The sequence below is a fragment of the Chelmon rostratus genome, chromosome 17 (assembly GCF_017976325.1).
Source record: "Chelmon rostratus isolate fCheRos1 chromosome 17, fCheRos1.pri, whole genome shotgun sequence".
NCBI classification, from domain to species: Eukaryota; Metazoa; Chordata; class Actinopteri; order Chaetodontiformes; family Chaetodontidae; genus Chelmon; species Chelmon rostratus.
The window spans coordinates 18,054,678-18,077,126 of NC_055674.1; the positions used below are offsets into that span (position 1 = coordinate 18,054,678).

Consider the following 22,449-nt stretch of genomic DNA (forward strand, 5'->3'; position numbering starts at 1 on the left):
CAGGGGGCCTAAAAACCTACTGAGTCAACCACATTTAAGTCCACACTGACACACACCGAAGCAAAAACCACACGCACTCTTACACATGCACAGAAGTACATATGCTTAAATACACAAAGCAGACTCTAAACGCACACACGCAGGAGACTTTGAAGGCGCGGATCCTTGCTCTGAGACAGACACACTGCTGAGACGACTGTCTTACTGGAAGAAATTAGACAGAGTGACTCAGAAATGACAGATGCCTCAGTTGTGTTATGTGTCTCAATGTGCTCCAACAGGGAATCATAAGAACTCAACTTTGAGTCACTGTGGTTTAACACACACACACACACACACACACACACACACACAGAGATAGCTAAACTTTGCAGACAGCAGTGCTTTGTTAATTGATGTGTATGTGTGTGTGTATCCTCAGGTTACACTGTACAGTACCTGTTTCCTGCACAGAGGAGCCCTTTGTGTTCCAGAGCCAGCCTGTAGAAACCAGAGGACGCTGGAGGGAAGAGGAGGTAAAGAGCAGCATGGAGGAAGGATGAGGCGGTAAGAAATGAGGAAGAGGAGAAGGATGGCAATAAAAACACTATTTATATAACACCTTTCAAAACAAGTTACACAGTGCATCACAGAGACAAAGAAGACAAAAAACAATAGTTAAAGTTTGAAAATTCAGCACCTAGAGGTAATGCAGAGGGAGAGAGAGACACATGTCATCACTATGCAAGACACCAGCCACATGATTAAATCTCACTTCATGATCCCCAAACCTTCATATATTTAATCTCACATTAGTTTTCAAGCTACGTTCCCCCCTGATCCTTCATGGGATGGCAGCTCATCAATTGGCTACATTGGAGGTAATGGGACATAGTCCTATTCTAATTCTAAGGCTAAGAAAAGCTATCATGTAAAGCTGTATTTAATATCTAGGCTGTTTCACTGCTGCAGAGAGTGACAACAGTCCTTATTAGAGGGAAGTATTAATTTTATAAAGCTACGAACTCACTCTCTTTTGGACCAATGCCAAAGTACTGATCAGCCATATCTGCTTTGGTAACCGCTGGCAGCGTAAATATACTGCTTAAGTTTCGTTTACTGCCACCAAGCTGTCTGCGGCGAGATGCCCACGGCAACAAGTTTCCTGTCAATAATTGAGGCTCATCTTGTGGACTGCCAGCTTTGGACAGATTGCTTAGTTTTCCCCCTGCAGTGAAATGAAATTTCACGTCAAATTTCAAGTCAACATTCAGGCATTTAGCCCTGCCTTTGATGAGAGCAGAATCAACTGTCTGCAGTTTCTGGCATACTGTTAAACATGCGATATGGATTTTAATTTAAAAACATTACCAACGAAACTGATATGTTCAGTAGTGCAGAGAATCTGTTCTGTGACAATGAAATGAAATGATTACTCTTAGGTGGGGAACTAAGCTTTATAGTGAATTCCTTCTGTTTGTGCTCATTTAATTTAGTAGACATTTAAGGCTTTAAATAAAATGTACTGTAAGCAAGGTACTTAGCTGGCAAATCATGCATGAAAGCATGAAAAGAGCAGGTCTTTTTAGAGAGATGTTTGGTTGGCATGGTTGCATTTTATATTCCCATGTGGGCGGAACACACACATGGGCCTCCACCTTCATGGTAGTATGGAGCTACATGTTGCCACCACAACCTACAGCAATACATGCAGAGCCAGCAATAACAAGACTTAAAGGTCCAGTGTGTAGGATTTAGTGGGGTCTACTGGCAGAAATGTAATATCACAATCACAGTTACGATTACATTAGCGTACAATCACCTGAAAATAAAAATAGTTGTGTTTTCGTTACATTAAAATGAGCTCTATTTATCCGTCATGTTGCACCGCCATGTTTCTACAGCTGCCCAGAACGGACAAACCAAACCCTGGCTTTAAAGAGGGACTTTCAAGTTTGCCACCATAGGGGAGGGTGAGATGAGTCTATCTAAGTTGGTCGAAATCTGCAACCCACCTAAATCCTACACACTGGACCTTGGAAAGATGGATTTAAAACATGAGCTCTGTGGTCTGTCCCTGTACCAGCCTTCTCTGTTACTGATCTCACAAATCTCATCACATCTTATCTGGACAGTCTCTTAAATTTGGTTCACTACTGACAGCGACAAAAATCTGAAGAGAAACACTTTAATACATAGTGATAAATCAACGTAATATTCCTACATAATTCCTTAAGTAACTTATGACATTTCTCCCTTATTAGTATTGTATTTCATGACTTTATCCAACTTTTACATCTTCAGTTCTGTTGCAGCTAGTCAACAGTGAATTCATAATATTTTCCTCCAACACAGTAATATTACTGCCACTGTCAGCCTGTACTGTTTGGAGGCCTTCCAGATGACTGAGAAGAGATTTGTCTGCTGCTGCCTAGTCAAAGCTGACCAGTTTAGGCAGAATATTCATAAGATACCAATATCAGGACTGCCACACACAACGTGGCAATGTGCCAATGCAAAGGGAAGAAACCACACACCAACAATTTGCTGCAATGGAACTAGAAGACAGGATGCGTGATACTGAAATTAAAACATATTATGGGAAGCTTGCTGTTAATTTGAGGTTATACAGTGTTAGTCAACTTACCTAGCTTATTTGCAAAGACCGGCATGAGAGATGGGAGGAGGGTGAACTGGGAGGAGAGGATGGAGTAGAAGCACTGCAGTATCTGAGCGTTGGGTGCACGCTCACACATCCTCTTTGCACGCATACACACATGCATGTGCGCACGCACGCACGCATGCACGCACACACACACAAACAGACAAATGATCATTTTTATGCGACTGATTTTAAGCCTGAATAGAGTTAACTGTAGAAAAATACAGTATTACACAGGTACTGATCGGTTGGCTCATCTGTCTATGTGTACACAATACTAATGAAGACAGAGATTGTGCGGCTGTGCTTATTAATGCAGTCATTTACAGGAACCGCCAGACAGAGCAAGGCAATCATTCTGACCTATTTCTCAGAAAAGAGATGAGACGAATTGCAGGATCTTTTTCGCAAGTGTTTGGTGTGTGTGACAAAGAGATAGAAGTTTAAGATCAGACAGATAATGAATCCGATGTGTGTATCTGTGTCTGTGTGTGTGTGAGTGTTTCCAGCTCTCACAATGACGGTGGGTATCCAGACGGAGTCACAGCAGTGCAGCAGACACTGACACAGAGACTCCAGTGAGTCGTGAGCATGGCTGTGTTTAGAGGGAGCTGTGAACGTGTTCTCCTTCAGAAGAGGCTCTGATGCACACTCCTCAGCCAACCTTGGACACACACATGCATAACGAATGCAAACACACCAATTCAGAAACATACAAACCTATAGCTTGGAACTTGTTAAGGTGGATATTTTCATCCATATTAAGTGTAGGAATGAAAATCAAACAACAAGAAAACAACCTGAGACTGAACACTTCATCTGTATGCTAGTGAGTCCATTTATTCAATTTTGTCCAAGTGATCTCTGAACATTGACTGGACAATGCACTGACCTGCAGGCAGCCTGAAAACAGACCAGGGCCTGGAGCAGAAATCCCTCTGACCTGGAAGCCTGGCTGCTCTTCCTACTCCCCTGGAGGACAACAGAGAGAGAGAGAAGTACGGGAAACCAAAAGCAACAGCATGAGAGAAAACCAAATCTGATGATCCGATCTGGTACACAAAATTCAGTTTTAGGGTCATGGTTGGGTGCAGAAAAAGAAAATAAAATAACATTCCACATTGTCCAGAATGCTTACTGTGACAGTAAAGGCACTCAAATACTGTGATACTGCCAACAAGAAAAAACAAACAATACAAATGTCAGTAATGCTCCATCGTAAGACTGCTGATAATTCCTGAACAACTTGTGCTTGTTTATAGCAGCAGCACAACATTAAGGCACATTGTAGCAGCACTTGGACCATGTGCTTAAATCCTGTGTTCTTTAGACTGAGTATGGTCACATATCCACGGAGATAAACACTCATAAAGCATTACTTATTGCTTTGGTCTGAATCTGCAGTGAGAAGCTGCCTGAACGCTTCCAGCCCGTTTCTGTCTCGTTCTACTAAGTGACACATCCATGTGATGCCTTCAGAAACTATGCGTTTGAAGTGTTGGAGTGCTGGAGAGTTCGAACTAATTCGTTTTCGCTGTAACTAACTGAGAAACTGGTAGTACAAAAAGGAAACAATCATCTTATAAAAGCATACAAACAGATTTATATTTAACCATGGAACTTCTCCATTAAGACATTGAGAAAGTCCTGAAATCTTTCTGTGTTTCTTCAGTGAAACTCCATAGGTCCCATTGGCACAAGACACTCCTAATCTTGGCTCTGTGTTGTGCCTCAGCGTGATTAAAGTGAAATGCATTCATTGTAACACATGCAAACCAGCCATATCCTGCTGACAGTCAAATCACTGTCCCTGTTAGAGGAGCAACGCTCCAGTTTTCAGACAGGAATCAGGATTCCTGTCTGAAACAGAAGGCAGCATTGAGGGACGGTTGTGACAAAAACAACAGACACAAAACGAATAAGACCTTCATAAAACATATCAATCACATATGAAGTGGGTGTCGTGTTGCAAGACAGCATCAGAAGCAGGGTGTGTCAGTGTTGCCCTGATAACTCACAGAAAACACTCTGGAGAATCACCACAAGAGAACATCTCAGACAAACAGCACAGACAGGTCTCCTCACCACCAGGTCTTGAATTGTGCATCTTAAATCTTTATTTCATATTTGTGGATGAAACATAAAGTAAAAGGAACTCACGCAGCCTCGACGATGAGCAGCAGAGGGTAGGTGCAGCTCAGAGCATCTGCTTGTGATGGCCTCTATCAAACCCTCTATCTCCCTGTACTGGACTGGTCTGGGCTGGTGGTTCACTCTGGAGAATTCAGAGAGTGGCAGCACTTTAGACAAAAGAAACCTCTGACACTGTGTGGATGCATGGACACACATACATACATGCGGATTGTTTATGTGTGATCTGTATATGTGCTTTCATTTGTTGATGAATTCAAGTGACTGCGTGAGTAACTGACTCCAGGGTTTATTGATTATTTATTGTTGATACATCCCTTCATGACTAATGTCTGTCTAGGACTATGTCTGTAGCTGCCAATCACAAGACAAAATCCTCCGGACATGGTAACACAAGTGTCCTTGACAACACGCAACTTCTTTATGTATCTACAGTGTGTGTGTTTGTGTTTACCTGAGCAGGGCAGAGGCAGCGTTGGCAGCCTGTGAGGCTACCAGCAGGCAGGAGGAGGAGACTCCAGCTACCAAAGCCTCTGACACTGCTGCAAACCCTGGTCCACTTGGGAACAGCCGTACGCTTGTGGGCTGCCTGCACACGCACGCACACACACACACACATCAAAAAACTACAGTGCATTCTTTCACAGATAAATGCCACTGTTAAACTGTCGTCTAGCAGCTAGAGGAATAAATCCTAGAGGAGATGGAGAAACAGAAATCTATGATAAATTCTACAGGAATCACTGTTGTTAGCAAATCATTTAGCATGAAGGCAGTTAAAAATGGTACAGTGCTGTGTATCTCCTAGATGAGTCACTGAAAACTATGCCAGAAATACCGAGAAACAGAGCTGCCTTTCAGGATTTTTGCTGATATGTTTTTTTTTTTACATGGATGTCAATAAAGGCCCATCAAAAAGCTGGCAGTCTGCCCTTTTGTCTGATCTATCTATCATTCTTTGGCTTGCTGTGCCAATACCAGCAGTGACTGCTGTCACGCTGAACCCGTCCTCCTCTGTCTCACTCAACTACACGGAGACACTTTTCTCTCTTTTAGGGGACACATAATAAACAAATAGTGCTGACCTACTGGCGTTACAAAGATCACCAGAGTATGTCTCTTGTCCATGACGCAGCGCCACAACAGCCAGAGACTGAATCCCTGTTGCCACAACAGTCGTTGCACAGAACATCCTAAATAACAAATACGTGCACACAAAGGTAAACACAAACATACAGTCGTGTTTCCATCACTTTTGGGGACATCAGATAGACAAATTTCCTTGAGAAATACCCTACAGACAGCCACTACTTCACCCTTAAATTCAGTGATTTACATTACAGGGACTTGCATTTTGTCTCCACAAGGAAGGAGAACACCCACAATGTATGCACACACACCAACACCAAAATGCACTCACATACATGCACTGTGAAGGACAGATTATTGGTCAAATTGGGTAAGACTCCCGTCCTCTCTCTCTATCTGACACACACACGCACACACCCACACACGCTTTAGCTTGTTCAGCACTTTCAGAGCTCTGGTCTAGCTACGTTTTTACTGTTCCACTCAGCGTAAAGGACAAATTTCCCACGCCATTTGAAATCTCTTATCCCCTGTATCATTGCTATGTGACGGGTGGAACATTCCATTAAAATTATGTGAACCTTGCAGAAATATGACAGTTACTGGCTTGTGATATATTTTCATCCTCGATCCAGCAGACAGTTAATTCAAATATAATTAAACTTCGTCGTGCACCATGTTTAGCATGTATCACAGGATGTAGCCTCTCTGTGTCGGCGTAGTTGAAGTTGCACATGCTGTTTAAGTTGTGTTAAAACATATTTAGCATAATTGTGTGTGTCCGTGGTTTTGGTGATATTAACAAGCATTTACCTCATAACTACAACTTATACTGAGACACAAAATGGAAAATACAAAGGAGAAGAATGTAACACATTCATACTTAACATAACAATAGAATTCAGGCAATGATTAAGTAATTGGGTCAACAAATTCCATGCCATGATACATGAAAATTAAGTCAAATAAACAACATATATCTTTCTTCAGAGGTCAGTGGGCTATCGTATAAAGTTATGATCCATAAATAACCACAAAATATTTACTTGGTTGAAACTATTTTCCAATGAAAGCTATTACTGTGAGGTCTGTGGCTCATCCAGAGTAACCAGAACATTTTTTCTCAGAAGACATGTCGCTGCAGAGAAACATGCCTTCCCTGTGTCATTTATCAGTGCGACAGAAATCTTGGCGGCAGATATCTGAAAACATCAATAAACTCTCAACAGTGTTTTGTTTTGTGTTGAACTGACCCATTAACATACATATGAAACAATAATTGCACATGCAAGTAATCCAACAGGGACCTTTTGACAAGAATGTCTGTAGAAGACAGCTGCAGCTAACTGGGGCAACATGGCCACCTGTTGGTTTATCTCTTGAAAAAGCCTTAAGTGTGTTTTTGCATTTTCATATATTGTTTTTTAGGATGTACTTGAGTGGACGAGGTGTGTTTTGTGAGAACAAAGGATGAAATACTCTGTTTCAGAAACATCAATGTATTAGTCATTAGTCAGCGAGCAAAGATGCTCTGTGCAGGAGCTCAAAAAAACAGCTCTCACCTTTCCAGTATCTCAGTAAGGAGCAGCAGACCTTGTTTCGGCACTTCCAGGTTGGTCAGATGCAGCGCTTCCTTCAGGCTGCGCACCAGGGACTCAATACCTAACACACACAAACACACACACTCATTGTGTCAAAGAAATACATGACTCTACTTTGCACATGACCAGGCAGACAGACCCAAACACACAAACACATTTGTCTATTCTACCTCACTGCCTGCATTAAGTGCGACACGCTCATAAACGTAGTGCAAGCACACAGCACGCACACAAACCGACACACACATGTCAAACAGTGGCAGTGGAACATCTTTCTAATTTACTGCTACACAGAATCAGCTGTACTGATCTCATGTTTGTGGTGAACTAGAGCAAGAACTTAATAGCACATGGAGCGGTTACACCAGATATCATGTGTAGTGGTAAATTAAGTTTGTACTGCAAGTGTTTTTCAAACGATTTCTCATGAGTGGAGTTGAAGTGCTGCAGAATGAAAATGATTTACCTAACATAAATCATCGACTGTAATGCGCCACACGAAAGAAATACAAACACAAGCATACATCTGTGTGGCAAAACAATATTCATTACCATTCATTGGGGATGCAAAATATGGATATTGTAGCCAATATGTGACTACTAAGTTCTGAAGCCATTTAGTGTGATATTCTTAGATGAAAAACTCACGCTGCAAAGTGTCGTGTCTCGTCGTGTGTTAATGTGTTTTGTTCACTGACGTCAAGTCTTGTTGTTGTCTTCCTGTTTTATTGTGAAACCCTAACTCCTCTTGTTTCAGACCATTGATTTTCTGGTGTCCTTCCCGCCTGTCTGATTGTCTGCCCTGCCCTGATTGTTTCCACCTGTTCACTGTTACCTTGTGTCCTGTGCCAGATTATCTTGCGTCCTTGCCAAATCTTGTCTAGCTAAAACCTTGTTACCTAGTTAATTCCTTTTGATTACCTTGCGCCTTTTGTTAGCTACCTTTTGAAAATCTTGCACCTTTTGTTTGCTACTTTGGATAACCAAGCGTTTCGTTTTGCCTTGTTCCCGATCAAAGACCTTTGTAATAAATACCGCCTGAGAGCGTGAAACTTTCCTTGGTGATTTAAGTTCTTGCATTTGAGTCTTCCTTCCCTCGAGCCCACGAGCATGCTACAATGAAGTACCAGGCACAGGCAAACCACTCTGGAAGGTTTATTAACCCCTTCACGCCGATTGTCACAAATTTAATCCACATTGCAGCCGAATCGCGCATGCATTCCTCTAATGCCGGTTTGTGCATATTCAACACACACCTAGGAACCTTTGCAAGCACTGGTTTCTCGTCGGACCGGGCAAAGTGAAAACTACATCCGTTGCGTTGTTGTTACAATGTAATGGTTGTAAGCCAATTTTGTGGCTTTTATGATGCACATTTCTGAATTTTGAAAAAAAAAGTATTTTTATGCAAATTAGCAACAACAGGCGTTGATGCTTAACTGCAAGCATTAGCGCCTGTTGTCGCCAATTTGCATCATACCTAAATTTATATCCATTGTATGTGCTACAGAAAAATTAACAAACTCCTCTTAATTTAGGATCAATTTGAAAGCAAAAACACAAATAATTAATTATTTTTTATATAATTCTAATTAAATTCAGGCCTCAAGGGGTTAAAATGCCCTGTCACTGTCATAGTTGGCACTTTCAGTCTTGTGTATACACTGTCGCAGGACCGTCAAAAATAATTTTCAGATGTTAACCAATACACCACGAAACATAAAATCCTTCAGTGACATCACAAACAGATCAAACACACACAAACAAGGACGACACGATGGTGCCTCAGGGGTATTTTTGGTCTGTCTGAGCACTCTCACCATAGACAGAGTGACACTGGGAGAAGAAGAGGGGGTCGCTTGTCAGCAACACCAAACAGCTATAGACAGACCACAGCAGCACCTCACTTCTGCTACTGGCCAGACGGTCAAACAGAAACTCTATAAGGGCAAAGAGGGATGGAGAGAAAAAGAGAACTTGTGTGAGGGGCTAAACAAATAAAGTTACGAGAGGAGACAGAGGAACAATACTGATACATTATATTACTCTTCTGTAGCATCATATTACCACACCAAAACAGGGTGTAATGTTTGCATGCAAATTTAGTATGACACTTTACAAAAAACATCCTGATATTCATATTCTGAAATTCAAGAACAAGAGAGAAACACAAAAATAATCCCTACAGTGATGAAGAAATAGGTATAAAAGTAAGGAGAAAGCAACAGAAACAAACAAGGAGAAATGAAAATGTAGACAAAGAAAGTCAAAAGGGAATGCAGAACAAGTCAGAGGAAATCATTTGTAGAGGGCAAATCAAAGATGCTAACGGCTTGTATAGCTACCACATCCCAACCACTGTGTTTGTGCGTGCATATCACCAGGTATGTCAGCCGTAATGAAGGGAGCGCTGCACTGACTGGGAGAATGAACCAGGATGGCTGCAATGCACTTTACACTGGCGGTCTGCAACATCTCATCGCCACTCAGCAGCAACTGGAAAGCATATTTTATGGGCTTAATTAGAATACACCAATCACAGCATTCAAATAGTGTCCAGGGTTTCCACAGTGTTTAAAGACTGTTTGACATAAGTAAAGTATAGCCTCTTCAACACTGCCAGGCTGCTAATGACTTAAGAAATGAAGCAATATTTTGCCAGCTGTCTGGCTCTCATCTTCTGCACACTGTCTATGCTCGATGCTGCACGGTTAGTTTATGAACGCGTCAAGGCCTGTCAAATATCAGCACCACAGGCCTGTACATAGAGCACACTCTGGGTAATTTGTACATGCAATTTTGGCTTGGAAATGATCTTTGAAAAATGATGAGAATGACTTTCTTTTGGTAAATATGATTTCTGATTACTGTAAACTCCTTTAAAAAATGTCTAGGCCATGAAGAAATGGTTTAGGTGACGTACTACATACTGGTGGAGGTCTGGTCATTATAGTTTCACTCTCACACCAAAACCAAAAAACACATTAAGTTTGAAGCTAACTAAATGCAGCAGTATGTTAGGCAAAAATATCAACATTATAATTGTAAGTCATTATAATACATATATATTATATAATACTAATTCCAAAAAAGTTTTACGCAGTATTCAAGAGCCCATGTAGCAACATCCTTTAACCAACCATGTGTTCACAAAGTGGTGACCCTCGCTCCATCCTCGCTTGTGAGTCTTTCCAGGATGCTCCTTTCATACCCAATCATGATACTATCACCTGTTACCAATCAACCTGTTTACCTGTGGAATGATCCAAACAGGTGTTTCTGGAGCGTTCCACAACTTTCCCAACTTGTTTGAAACATGTTGCTGCATCAAATTCAGAATAAGCAGACATTAACAAAAATCAATGAAGCTGATGAGGTCAGACATTAAATATATTGTCTTTGGACTGTTTCCAGTCTCAAAAAGGATTATCAAATTATCAAATTCTGTTTTGTTCATGTTTTACACATCGTCCCAACTTTTTTGGAATCAGGGTTGCACATTACCGATTAGTTTTGTCTTCACAAGTGAGGTCAATGTGATCTATAAATATGAACTTAGACTTGGTGTGCTGAAAAAGCCTGTCATGGCACCATTTATCACTTATCAATCCGCTATTTGGAAAATCTAAGAAAATTTAATTATGTTAGGGACTTAACTGTTGCCTCGTTCTATTTTATACTGCCATGTTACAGTGACTGTGAATCTGTGCAAAGTAAATAGAGTCTTAATGAATTTTTCTGTTGTTTTCATACATTTGTGTATTAGTAAAACAGTCAATTTATTTGGTATGATGGATCCCTCATTCAACAGCATAATTATGTTTTGGGAACTAATTTAGATTAGTGGTTATTTGGCGAGGGGTTAGATTTTATCTACAAGAAAAACTATTAACGTCATGAGCTGTTCTGTGTTGTGAGTCATAACTGAGAAAATCTAACTAGATGTAATCTAGGCATTGATTTCCCAGACATGTAGCACAAATATTTGTCCAGGGTAAGCCCTCCCTGAATCCCCATTCAAAGGCACATTAATCCAGGATTAGAAGTTCTTGTTATGATTATCGTCAGTGCCAGAATGCTGGTCTTGGGGGTTGGGAGCAGGATGTTTGGACAGAGACCTTTTTCAGTATGAGAGGCAGAGGGCAATGGTCAGGGGACTGTTGCTCTTGGTTTTGGCTGAGCATCTGGCTGTTGTTGGTGTGGCTGTTCTGGTTCTCACTGCACATGACCTGATTGCTGGGGCTGTTCATCAGAACTGAGACTGCGTCTCCCAGCTGCAGCAGCAACCACAGCAGGCCTAACACATGCAGGTGAAAACAGACAGTGATGAGAAAGTTCAATGTTCTAGAAATGTATAAAAACACATATACAAACCCTAACGCATTAATAACAGTGTTTCAGACAAGACGTGAGGTTAGATACATTCCTGACAACTTCTGGCGTGGAGATTCTTCACAATCTGTGTCAATCTATGATCATAAAAATGCAGACTGAAACTTGGCAAAGCACAGCATGAATAAAATATAATAACACTGATACTGTAGCCATATCCTTAACAGAGTTTACAAAGGTCAGGTCAGTCAAGTACTAATGATATGGACACAACTCCTGTGTGGAAGAAAGCATGGGAAAGATCACACAAGTGGTGTGATAATAAACATCATCAATGAAGTCCAAAGTCCCACCAAGTGTCATACTACCATACACAGAGGGACACAGTCCACTGGGGTCCTGTATTATACCATTTTAATAGTGCAAAAACTGTTTCATAAGTTTCACAATATGATATTATAGAAGGGGAAAACACAAGCTGTACACAAATGAGAACTCAAACACACAATGCAATAAACAGTCAAGTAATTAGCAATTAAAAGCTGCCCAGCTACATGGCTTTTCTTTTTCTTTTCAGGCATCTGGGGACAAAGTACTGTACTAAAACACAGGAAATCATTTTTAACATTAGAAAAAGTACACTTTCTTTTCATGGAAATGCCTTGAACAGTGCTGAAAAAATTATAATCCAGTGTAATTCCTCCATCATGCTTTTCTCATTGGGGCTGGTGAAGGTACAATAAGATTATTAAGATTAAATCAATTCAAAATTCCACAAACAGACAAAAGCAAAAGCACAACTGCAGCTACTCTAAAAGCTGGAGTAAACAAACCTTGCACTTTAATTTCAAGACCACAGTGCATCCCGCCTCTCTCCCAACTTAATACAGCAATAAAACAACTTCAAATTTCTAGAAGATAATGACTGTTTTCTTTCCAATAACTCCTCTGCACACAGTGTAGGCCTCCATTCTGGTTATCACCAAAGCCTATTAGCATTATAACTCAAAACTCCTACAAGACAGCAACACTCTTTCATCTCGGTGTATTCCCTCCTCTTTCTCCATCTAGCCTCCCTCTTGAAGTTATAATCTCAAAGATTTTGATTTACATTAACGTCTGTTAAGTCTCTATCTATTGCCAAACGGCGTAGCACAATGGTGATTGAGCCTATGGCCCACTGATGAAAGTACTGCAATATTTATATATTTGCAGTGTTATGAACTGGCTGCTGGTCTAAACATTCCCAGAAACAAATACAATATGAAGATACTGCTAATGTAAGATGAACATTTCCTACAGCTGCAGCAAGGAGGAGGACTCCTTTCAGTTTCACTCATGCTGTGTGCACCATACAATCAGATTACAGAATGACAGAAAAACGACTGTCTAGCTTCTTTATTAATACAACAGTAGTTTGTGTTGCTGGCCCCAGAACTATGTGACCTGTAGTATTAAATCGCATTTGCTGTTACCAATAGTAACCCAAGTGTCAGGAAATCAACCAGGACTGAAATCTTTTGCGATTTCTGTGTCTTCACTGAGTAAGATGATGACTGACGTGTTATCTTATGACACCCTAACAGTCGTCATCGTTATTCTCACCCAGGTAGTTGAGAGTGGGGACCAATTCGTAACAGCCTTTACCACAGGCAGTCCCTAAGTAAAAATTTTCATCCATTTCCAATAACATTCTTCCCTTATCTCGAAACGCAAATTGTATTTTGCATACTTGCCTGAACGAAGCATACTCTACTGAACTCAACAACTTCAATCCTTTTAATGACGGCCACTCAACCTCCCTTAGTCTGTCTAGTGCTTAATAGTGAGGCCAACAATTTTTGCATAATTTCATCCAGGCAGTTAATGACGCTCTCAATATACTTTTATACAGCAATGTTGAAAAAGTATGTTTCTGCAAAGTAGAAAAACAGGTTCAAAAGTCTAGAAACTCTGCATCTGCATTGTCATTAAGACTTTTAGTTGAACAAATATCTTAAGAATAGCTGTGCTCTAGCCATCTGATTGTAGTCTCTGTAACTTTTATTTTAAATTATTAATATTTGTCTGTTGTAAATATTAATGTAAAAATAATCTAAAAACATTTTGAGGTCATAATAAATTCCCATTTTGTCAACATGCTTCATTCTACTCAACCTCGACCTTGTTTACTGTGGATGTTGAATCCATCTTGCAAAATGATGCCCATTAACTGTGTGTAGTGATGGTGGGGGAGTTGGGTTTTTTTTTAACTCAAATTAATGTTTTTCATAAAACATATTAAAAATGTAATCTTAATAAATACATAAATAAATAAACTAAACAACAGATGTTTTTTTCTCACCAACGCAGTTGTTGATGAGTTGGGTGGAACTGGCATTGGCCAAGGTATGCAGCAGCAGGATACACACTCTGTCCCTGATGGCAATGGGCAAGGACTGCGCCGAGCCCCCGGCTGTCCCGAACAGCTTGAGCCACACATACAGGACCGAAGCCTTCAGCGCTTCATCTGGGTGAAGCAATGCCGAGCACAGGTGCTCCAGCAAAGGCACTGGTGGATAGAGGTGGGAAACAGACGAGTAAACACTGAAACAAACATGTAGAATAAATAAAAAAATAGATGCAATCCATGATTATGTAGGGAAAACTGGGTCGGTTCAACTACAGCAAATCAATATTTTACAGACAGTTACATAAGATTAGAGGGAAAGTTCCCATGAAGATGAAGAACAGCAGATAAGACAGATGTGGGGACGGAGAGCCAATGGAGAAGGCAGGCTGATTCTCATACACCACCTGCAATAGCTCAGTGAGCAAATGCCAGCTTTCTGCCCTTAACCACATCCACAAAAAACAGAGGAGGTCAAACAATTTTATACAAGGATGAATATGTTGGCACAGTGTGGGAAAATTAATTAATTAACCAAACTACTGCATTAACATAATCTATTTGAGTGTAAATGCTATGAAAAATAAGGGTAAGAGGTAAGAGAAGCAAGTATAAAAGGTCAACTTTGAGAACAGAGGAATAAACAGTGTTTAAGTGCGGGGCAGCACTGGAGGTGGAAGGAGACAGAGGAACAGAGAATCACAAGTGTGGGAGAGAGAGAGAAAGAGAAAGAGATGACAAAGAGGGAGAGCCAAGTCCAAGCCCAGCTGCTCTGTGAAGCAGATCAAACCCCATGTGTGCCAGGAGAGGCTCCCAGACATGTTTGATTAAACCAAAATACATGAGGCAGCCAAGATGAGAGCCAGGCATAAAAAGAGGAGGAGAGAGCGAAGAAGGGAGACGGGGAGGATGGAGATAAGACCTCCACAGAGGATGGAAATGGAAGGAACGCAGAATAAGAGGTGGTAAAAGGACGGGTGGAGAATAAAAGCCTTACCATTGTTTAACAACACATTCTATGACGCGTGCATACAAACACAGGGGCAGAGGCTCAAAGAGCTGAAACTAAAAAGGGGAAACATTTCTCTTTTGTTTTCTTTGAGGGTAAAAACCAAAGGTTAACTACTGTTTGCTCTGTTTACCATTCTGCTGCCCCACTGTGACACTGCCGCTATCTGCGCTTCGTTTTGTGATCTGCTTCCTCCAATATTTCTCTGTTGCTTCACCCTGCTTTAACTCAACTCTATTCTGGCTTGCTCTACGGCTTTTTACACCTCCAGCTGCCAGTGTTTACCACATACACAGTGTTTTTGTTTGGCTCACCCAAATAAAATCCCCCACGCCAAAAATATTCTCAGTATGTTTTTACTTTACTATGTACAGTGGCGTCCTTTTAAATTTCTGCATAGAAATAAAACTGAAAGTGCAGACTGGTCATCCAAATTGGTGAATTAATGTGTAGAGACACTATCTCTTTTAATCACTTAACTGTTGGATTTTAGGGCTTTGATTATCTGAACCATTGTCTTTTCCTTCCCTTATCCTACTTGTTATCATTGTCTGCCCTCCTCTTTCCATATCTCATTAATGCTTCATCTTCCCTCCCCGCTCCCTCATTTCGTCTGTATCCACTCCTCAGTGAGGACCTGCGGGTATAGGACACCAGCAATGCAGAAATGAGAGAGGGAATAAAAGACAGATTCAGGCAGAGAAAAGCGAATGGGTGAGAAAAACAGAAGGGTTCATCAGTTAAATAGACAGGCAGGCTGCGAGTCAGAGAGGGAGCAAAACGTGTCGGCTGCTCTGGGCTCGTGTTGTCATTGCCGTGCTGCTGTCATTAGTCCAAACAGCCCCACAGAGACTCGTTGAGTGACGGGCCGCAGACAGGCACACACAGTCAATACTGGCAGCCCGCATCTTGCATCAGCATCGCAACAACCCTCCGCTACCTGCGGCTGCTTGGGGGAGCCTGTAAAGCTCATGAAAATACATGGGAGGTGGACACATGTAGCATAGCAAAATAACTGTGACGCCTGCTTATTTGGCAAAAGGCTCACATTCACTCTCGCCTGTGAGGACAAGCACTCAGGCACGAGACAAACACTCTACAACACACACACACACACAGGAAGTTGATTAACAGTGCCCATTAAACTGAGTGTAATGGTTCAGTGAGTAGACAGGCATCATACAGGTGGTTGTAGCAGAAATTAAATCGGCACAGCTGTATGTGGAAGGGGTGTTGGGGTGTATTATTGTTCTGCCTCACTACACTGCAGAATTACTATATACTGAATACATACATATATCCGTATATGGGGAATTTCAGGGGAGAGGTTGGATGTATCTGTATCTTTTGTAGTTTTTTTTAATTTTTAGCAAGAGCTGGCATGGGGCTGACTATGCAGAGAGAATTTTAAGCATGGACACAGCACAGTTATTTCAACGCAGCTGGAGCGTAATTGAAAGGGTCACAACGGCTAGAGAGATTAAATTGAGAAAGTTCATGGGAAAGGATATGGAAAATACAGTTTTGGGACCTTTTGCCTGTTCCTCAGAAGCAGGAGTGGAATAGGGTTCAGCATGGAGAAGGCTATTTCAGAAATAGACACAGTAGAACTATTTCTACGCATTAGGGATATATCTGAAAAGGTCAAAATTGGCTGCCATGATTGAATTGTGGATATCCCTGAAAAATGTAATATTTTTTATATCCTCCTCTTCCATTCAAGGTGAACTGTAATATTTCCAATATATTTGTGGATCTCAGCTTCCGGGGTGAACTGTGCCTGAGTGGCTTTATTTTTCTATCCAATTTTTTTAGATGGCACAATTAAGATCCATCTGAGATCTGACCTGATCCTGCTTCGTTTGCATCTTTAAAAGTGACCCAAACCAATCAGTCAGAGTCGAAGCTTTCTCTATCTATTTGCTTGGCCACTGCACATGGAGGTCTGAGGCGAGGGTCTGCTACAGAGCAGCAACCTAACAGTTGAAAAGGATCCAGCTTCAGCCGCTAGAGACAAATTTGTGGGACCTGGGATTTTGGGCTATATAAATAAACATGACTTGACTTGACATCTCAAGGACACTCTAGCAGAGTAATGGCAGCTCCAGTTCAATGACAAGTTCTTAGTAACAAAATGAGCAAATGCATCACCTTTTTGTCCAGTCTTAAGAACTGGGCACACTGGTATGAAATGATGACAACATTTCCAAGTACAATAGCTGTTTGTCCACAGATTTTGGTGAATCCTTATCTATAAGGACTGTAAGTGCTAACATGAAACTACACTGTTGTGTCCCTTTGTACACCCTTGCCTGCATAACTGTGAGGTGTGACTGGGTGTCTGTTGCAGAGTCGCACCATAATGAGTCAGCAGACTATGGGCCACATCGGGGACTGCTTCCATTAGGCTCCCCAAGAAGTTGACGGTGGGCAGGAAGCCCTTCACACAGAGCTGGTCACTCAGCTGGACAGAGAATGCACAAAATAAAAATCAATAACAATAGATGTGCAACAAAGTCAAAAAACTTGTTTGGATGAACAAGGCACATATTCATAAGCCACAGCAATGGCTGCACAATTAATATTATTTTATTTTCAATTGCTGATTATTGATTTTGGCCTCCAATGACGATGAAAATAAGATTACAAAATAAAACGATCACTGCACTCCCTTCCGTTTTCAGACTGACGGTTCTATTTTGTCTTGTGATATAAATCCCGTGCACCTTTTCCTTTACAGTTGCCCCTCCCTAAAAGCCCAAAGTCACTCTCAGGCTGGCTGTGGCATGTTAAGATCAGCTCACTGCCGTCAAGTGAGCCGCCGTCTGCAAAAACCAGGTCAAGCCAGACGCCACTTGGATTTTGATGCGCGTCAAAAAAGGTCGGAGCAGCCAAAAAGGACAAGTCGCATTTCAGCAATGCTTTCTCACATTTTATGTACCAAATAAAAATGACATTATACTACACATCCTATATTGAAGAAGTCTTAATGTTTGTTGTATTATTACTAAAAACCGTTTTCTATTTGTTTTTCACTTGAATCATATTTAAAGTTCAAGGAAATCCACTGGTTAAAAGATATGGGGTTTTTTTGAAAGGTCAGTAAATACATGACATTTCCAAGGTAAATGGGCAATCATGTCATCAACATTATCTCAACATTGACCAAAACAATCATGATTATGATTTTCGCTGTAATCGAGCATCCCTCGCCACAGCCCTACAGCACGGCACTCTTTCTTATGGTATGTTACGTAATATTTTCCAAACCACCTCTTAAACCACAACTTATTCTCCAGATCTCTTTGGTATTAATATGAGACACATGCCTGTAATGAATTCTTTTTCAGGACTCAGAAAACAAACCCGCTTATTTTTCCAGTAGTCTATCAGATCACATCAAAAATCTGTAGTCTCAACAGACGATTCCTTCAATACATTTGCTTTGATTTCTAATCAGACTCTATTCTCGTAACATAAATAAAGCCTGTCTGCACCACACCTGGCGCTATACCTCTCTGTCATCGTCAGTATACACAGCTTTACTATTTTCTACCTGCAGCGTCGGCCGCTGAATGAAGCTTTTCCACTCCAGCCTCCCCCGGAGGTGACACAACAGCAGCAAGAGGGAGACATGCACACTGTCTGTTTACTAAACAACCCTGGGAGGATATGCTGTTGGTTACACAAGCGCTGTTAAATATTTTAAGATGTTGAGCATGTTCCCGTGCCTGCGTGTGTGGATGAGCAGGTGTGTCTCTGTATGTCTGTAAATGTGTGTCTCACCTGTTTGTGTACCTCATCCAAAACAAAGCGAAGTGACAGCTCACACTGGAGCTCTAGAAGCAGCTGAACCAGCACTGAAACGCATAAACACACACATATTCATGTATGTGCACAGTCACACACATATAGTTCATTATTCATTCAAAAACAAGCATCACAGTCACAAATATTGGCATTTGTGAGAAAGAGAAAAACAAAATCTAGGTATTAATTAATCAATTATAGACGCGTATCTTTTTTCATTCTTTCCTTTTAGATTTTGTTTAATCAGTGTCAATCTTGTGAGTTAATGTCTAATTCTTGAACTAGTTGTACTGTCATTTAATTCCTCCTAACATCTGATTGTATGGCCATAATGACAATATGCAGGTATAACTCTCAGCTGCCATCAAGTTGGCTGCTTTACATGGCTGCTCTGCTGATGTTAAATGTTAATCGTTCTGGAAGGCTTTCTTTCTCCTCCTTTGTTTCTCCAAGCACACACACACACACACACTGAGAGAGATATTGTGATTGTATTATTTATAGGGCTCAAATGAGTTTCAAAATGTGCTCATCACACATTCTCTGTGCAATGAGCAAAAGCGTCAAATTTTAAGCGCTCTGCTAACTATTACAGCAAAGTGGTCCCTGAGGCATTTGAAGACAGCTACCATAAAATCTTTCTGTCGTTTGCACTTAGTAAAACATTTTGCATGTTGAAAGACTTAGCTTCAGTGGGACAAATCTGACTGCATGCTAAAAACTGTGCGTTTGCTGAGAGCCAGTCAGACAAGACGCAGAAAATGTGGATATGGTTAACCTAAAGTGATCAGTAAATACAAAGAGAAAAGGTGCAGCTGCACAGTCCAGCAGTGCCAGCCAACCAACATCAATATGTGAAATTAGGTCAAAAACGTTAAATTTAGAAACTGGATTGTAGAGTCAATGTAAGATCACCTTAGTAACCACCAGTGACCATTATCACATAACGAGAGTTTGTCTTTGACAACGGTGACTCACAGCCTGTGTGTGTGTATGTCTACTCTCACACTGTCTGAATTATAACAACTATACAGAAAGTCTGTGTCTATGTTTGTGCTAGTGCAATATTGAGCAGGATTTGGAAGCGAGTACAAATGCAAGTGTGTCTGTGTTTGGGCCCGCATGCACGCACGTGCACACGCACACACATACACACATTACCAAAACATTACACAAACAACAAAAAGGCATCGCTTCACCTTGGTTAACCTTTTCCAGAATGTCTGGGTCCTCCACGGTGTGAAGCATCCCTGGAACAGAACAGTTATGGCAGGCTAGATTTAAGAAACATACTTCTCAAACCCAGTGTAATGTACAGAGGTCTTGCAGAGGTGTAATAAGAAAAGGGAAGCTATAAAAATGAACACTCACAGATGAAAAGCAGCCAAACCAGGTCACGAAGCATGGTAGACTTACAAGAAATTAATTTTGTTGAGTGTCTTATTGATCATGAAGTATAGTCTGCACCCAAATGGAAACACTGTGACAGTCACACATGTTGCATCTACTGTGTCTTGGATTAGTTCTGCTGGATTTCCAAAACATGTAGCTGCACGAAAAAAGCCACGTCATGACGCAAGTGTGTCAGAGATGACACCATCTCTATCAGTAAATACTACGCTACGAGCATGTGAACGAGGACAACGTGTAGTGCAGGAGATGATAAATTCCACATTGGATTATGCTCTCATTGGCACATGGTGAAGCTCAGTTCAGCAGATCATCCCACAAGCTCTGTAATGGCTCTTTAAATGTGTTGTCATACTGGTCAGAGCTTTTACCAGCTCACATTTTGCCACGTATCCTCTCATTTCACTAATTTGATTAGCGCTCAAATGGTGTAGGCTTAATACTTCATGCTGCAATAACCTCATGAAATTCATACAGTGCAGTGGAAGTATCAGCAATATCCCTGATGATGTGGTACCATAAAAACCCACTGTGGTATAATTATAGCAACAGTAGAGTGCAAGAAGTTTATATGCTAACTCACCAATGCTTTTTACCTGCCATCCTCATAACATCTCCTATAGAAGACTTTAGTCATTCATTACGGGGTGGATAATGTACTGGCCTTGACAGTAAAGCATTAACCACGACACAGGGACAATAAATCTACTCTCCCTGCAGATACACATGATCTCACAGGGTCACTGGCTTCATTAGGGGGTTGTCATAATATTGATGACTATATATACATCCAAGGTAGACGGATGAGTGCTGTACCAATTCACTGCCCTCTCAAATATTCTCATCAATCATTGTATGTTGTTATTTGATGTGTTGTTGAGCATTCTGATTTTTACATGGAGCATTTGTCTGACTAAGCTATCAGCAGAGTATAAAACTGTATACTAAACAAGCACAAAGAACAAGTCAGGCTACATATAGATTTTTAGTTTTTCTGTATAGTTTTAGCTTATTTTGTTTTATGCCAATGTTCTATGACTGTGGCTTACCTCTTTCACACAAACATATTGCTCCTGAAATTGATTTTTATTTGACAGAAAAGCATCTAAAATAATATATTAGATCAAAACTGCTGAATATAGCCCATGTTAACTATTTTAGAGTGTAAATTAGTTAAATAATTAAAGTATGCAATAGCAATACAATTCCATGCTTGATTTAATCTTGCTGTCATGAAAAAATGAACCTCAAATAATATAAACAGGAACAAAATGTAACAACCAATAATAAAGGCCCAAACATCACGCCAGTTTATCAGCTCATAAATGTATTGGTTTAATCCTACCACAGATGGCCAGCATGTGCCTTGATTATGCCTATAATCAGAAAGACGAGCAGTGAACAGCAGGTCAACTCTATCATCTATGTTAATCTTTTTAAGTATTTCATATTCTTATATCGTGTGAATGCCATAAACATTTCTGTATCTTACTGCTCAGCTAATGTGATAAGATTCATTGTCTCGTTTGTTCAGTCTGACCTTGCAGAAAAGCAGTGATGTGACTGCAACACCACCATGACTGTGAACTGACCCAGTGGATACTTGTGTCAAGGAGAAGGAAGGTCAGTGCTGTTTTGTTATGAATATTGTAAGTGTCCTTCTAAACAAACAGCTGCTGCATGACTTATCAACCAAACTAACTTCACCATTTGCGTCACCAGAGAGAGAACACATGAGAAATTCAAGTCTACTGCTTCCTAATTATTCTTGCTATTCTTTCCTTCACATGCTGATCTCATGCTGTGTGGACCACTAGTCCATTTCTTACCCAGCAGAGAAGCTGTAAAACGCAAAGAGACTCGGTGGTCCTGGCGGAGAAGCTCCCTCAGGGCCCCCGGCGAACACTTCAGCACCCCAGTGATGCCAGACAAGGCATAAGACTTCCTCACTGACTGTACAACAAAGACAGAGGTAGGAAAGAGATATGGGAGGGTAAACACAGCGTGTGCATCAAGG

At 40.9% G+C, this 22,449-nt stretch overlaps 1 protein-coding gene across 1 annotated transcript in view; it reads right to left on the reverse strand.

The window, feature by feature from the left end:
• Positions 1 to 22,449, reverse strand: part of LOC121621277 (meiosis inhibitor protein 1) — a 49,814-nt gene that overhangs the window by 27,036 nt on the left and 329 nt on the right. The window contains exons 2-16 of the mRNA XM_041957687.1: positions 22,262 to 22,385; positions 20,222 to 20,272; positions 18,999 to 19,072; positions 17,571 to 17,676; positions 14,159 to 14,365; positions 11,601 to 11,779; positions 9,864 to 9,978; positions 9,303 to 9,422; positions 7,444 to 7,543; positions 5,247 to 5,381; positions 4,802 to 4,916; positions 3,534 to 3,613; positions 3,158 to 3,305; positions 2,627 to 2,738; positions 439 to 499 (exon numbers count right to left, since the gene is read on the reverse strand). Coding sequence (XP_041813621.1) covers positions 439 to 499; positions 2,627 to 2,738; positions 3,158 to 3,305; positions 3,534 to 3,613; positions 4,802 to 4,916; positions 5,247 to 5,381; positions 7,444 to 7,543; positions 9,303 to 9,422; positions 9,864 to 9,978; positions 11,601 to 11,779; positions 14,159 to 14,365; positions 17,571 to 17,676; positions 18,999 to 19,072; positions 20,222 to 20,272; positions 22,262 to 22,385 — 1,727 coding nt within the window. The remainder of the gene's footprint in view (positions 1 to 438; positions 500 to 2,626; positions 2,739 to 3,157; positions 3,306 to 3,533; positions 3,614 to 4,801; positions 4,917 to 5,246; positions 5,382 to 7,443; positions 7,544 to 9,302; positions 9,423 to 9,863; positions 9,979 to 11,600; positions 11,780 to 14,158; positions 14,366 to 17,570; positions 17,677 to 18,998; positions 19,073 to 20,221; positions 20,273 to 22,261; positions 22,386 to 22,449) is intronic.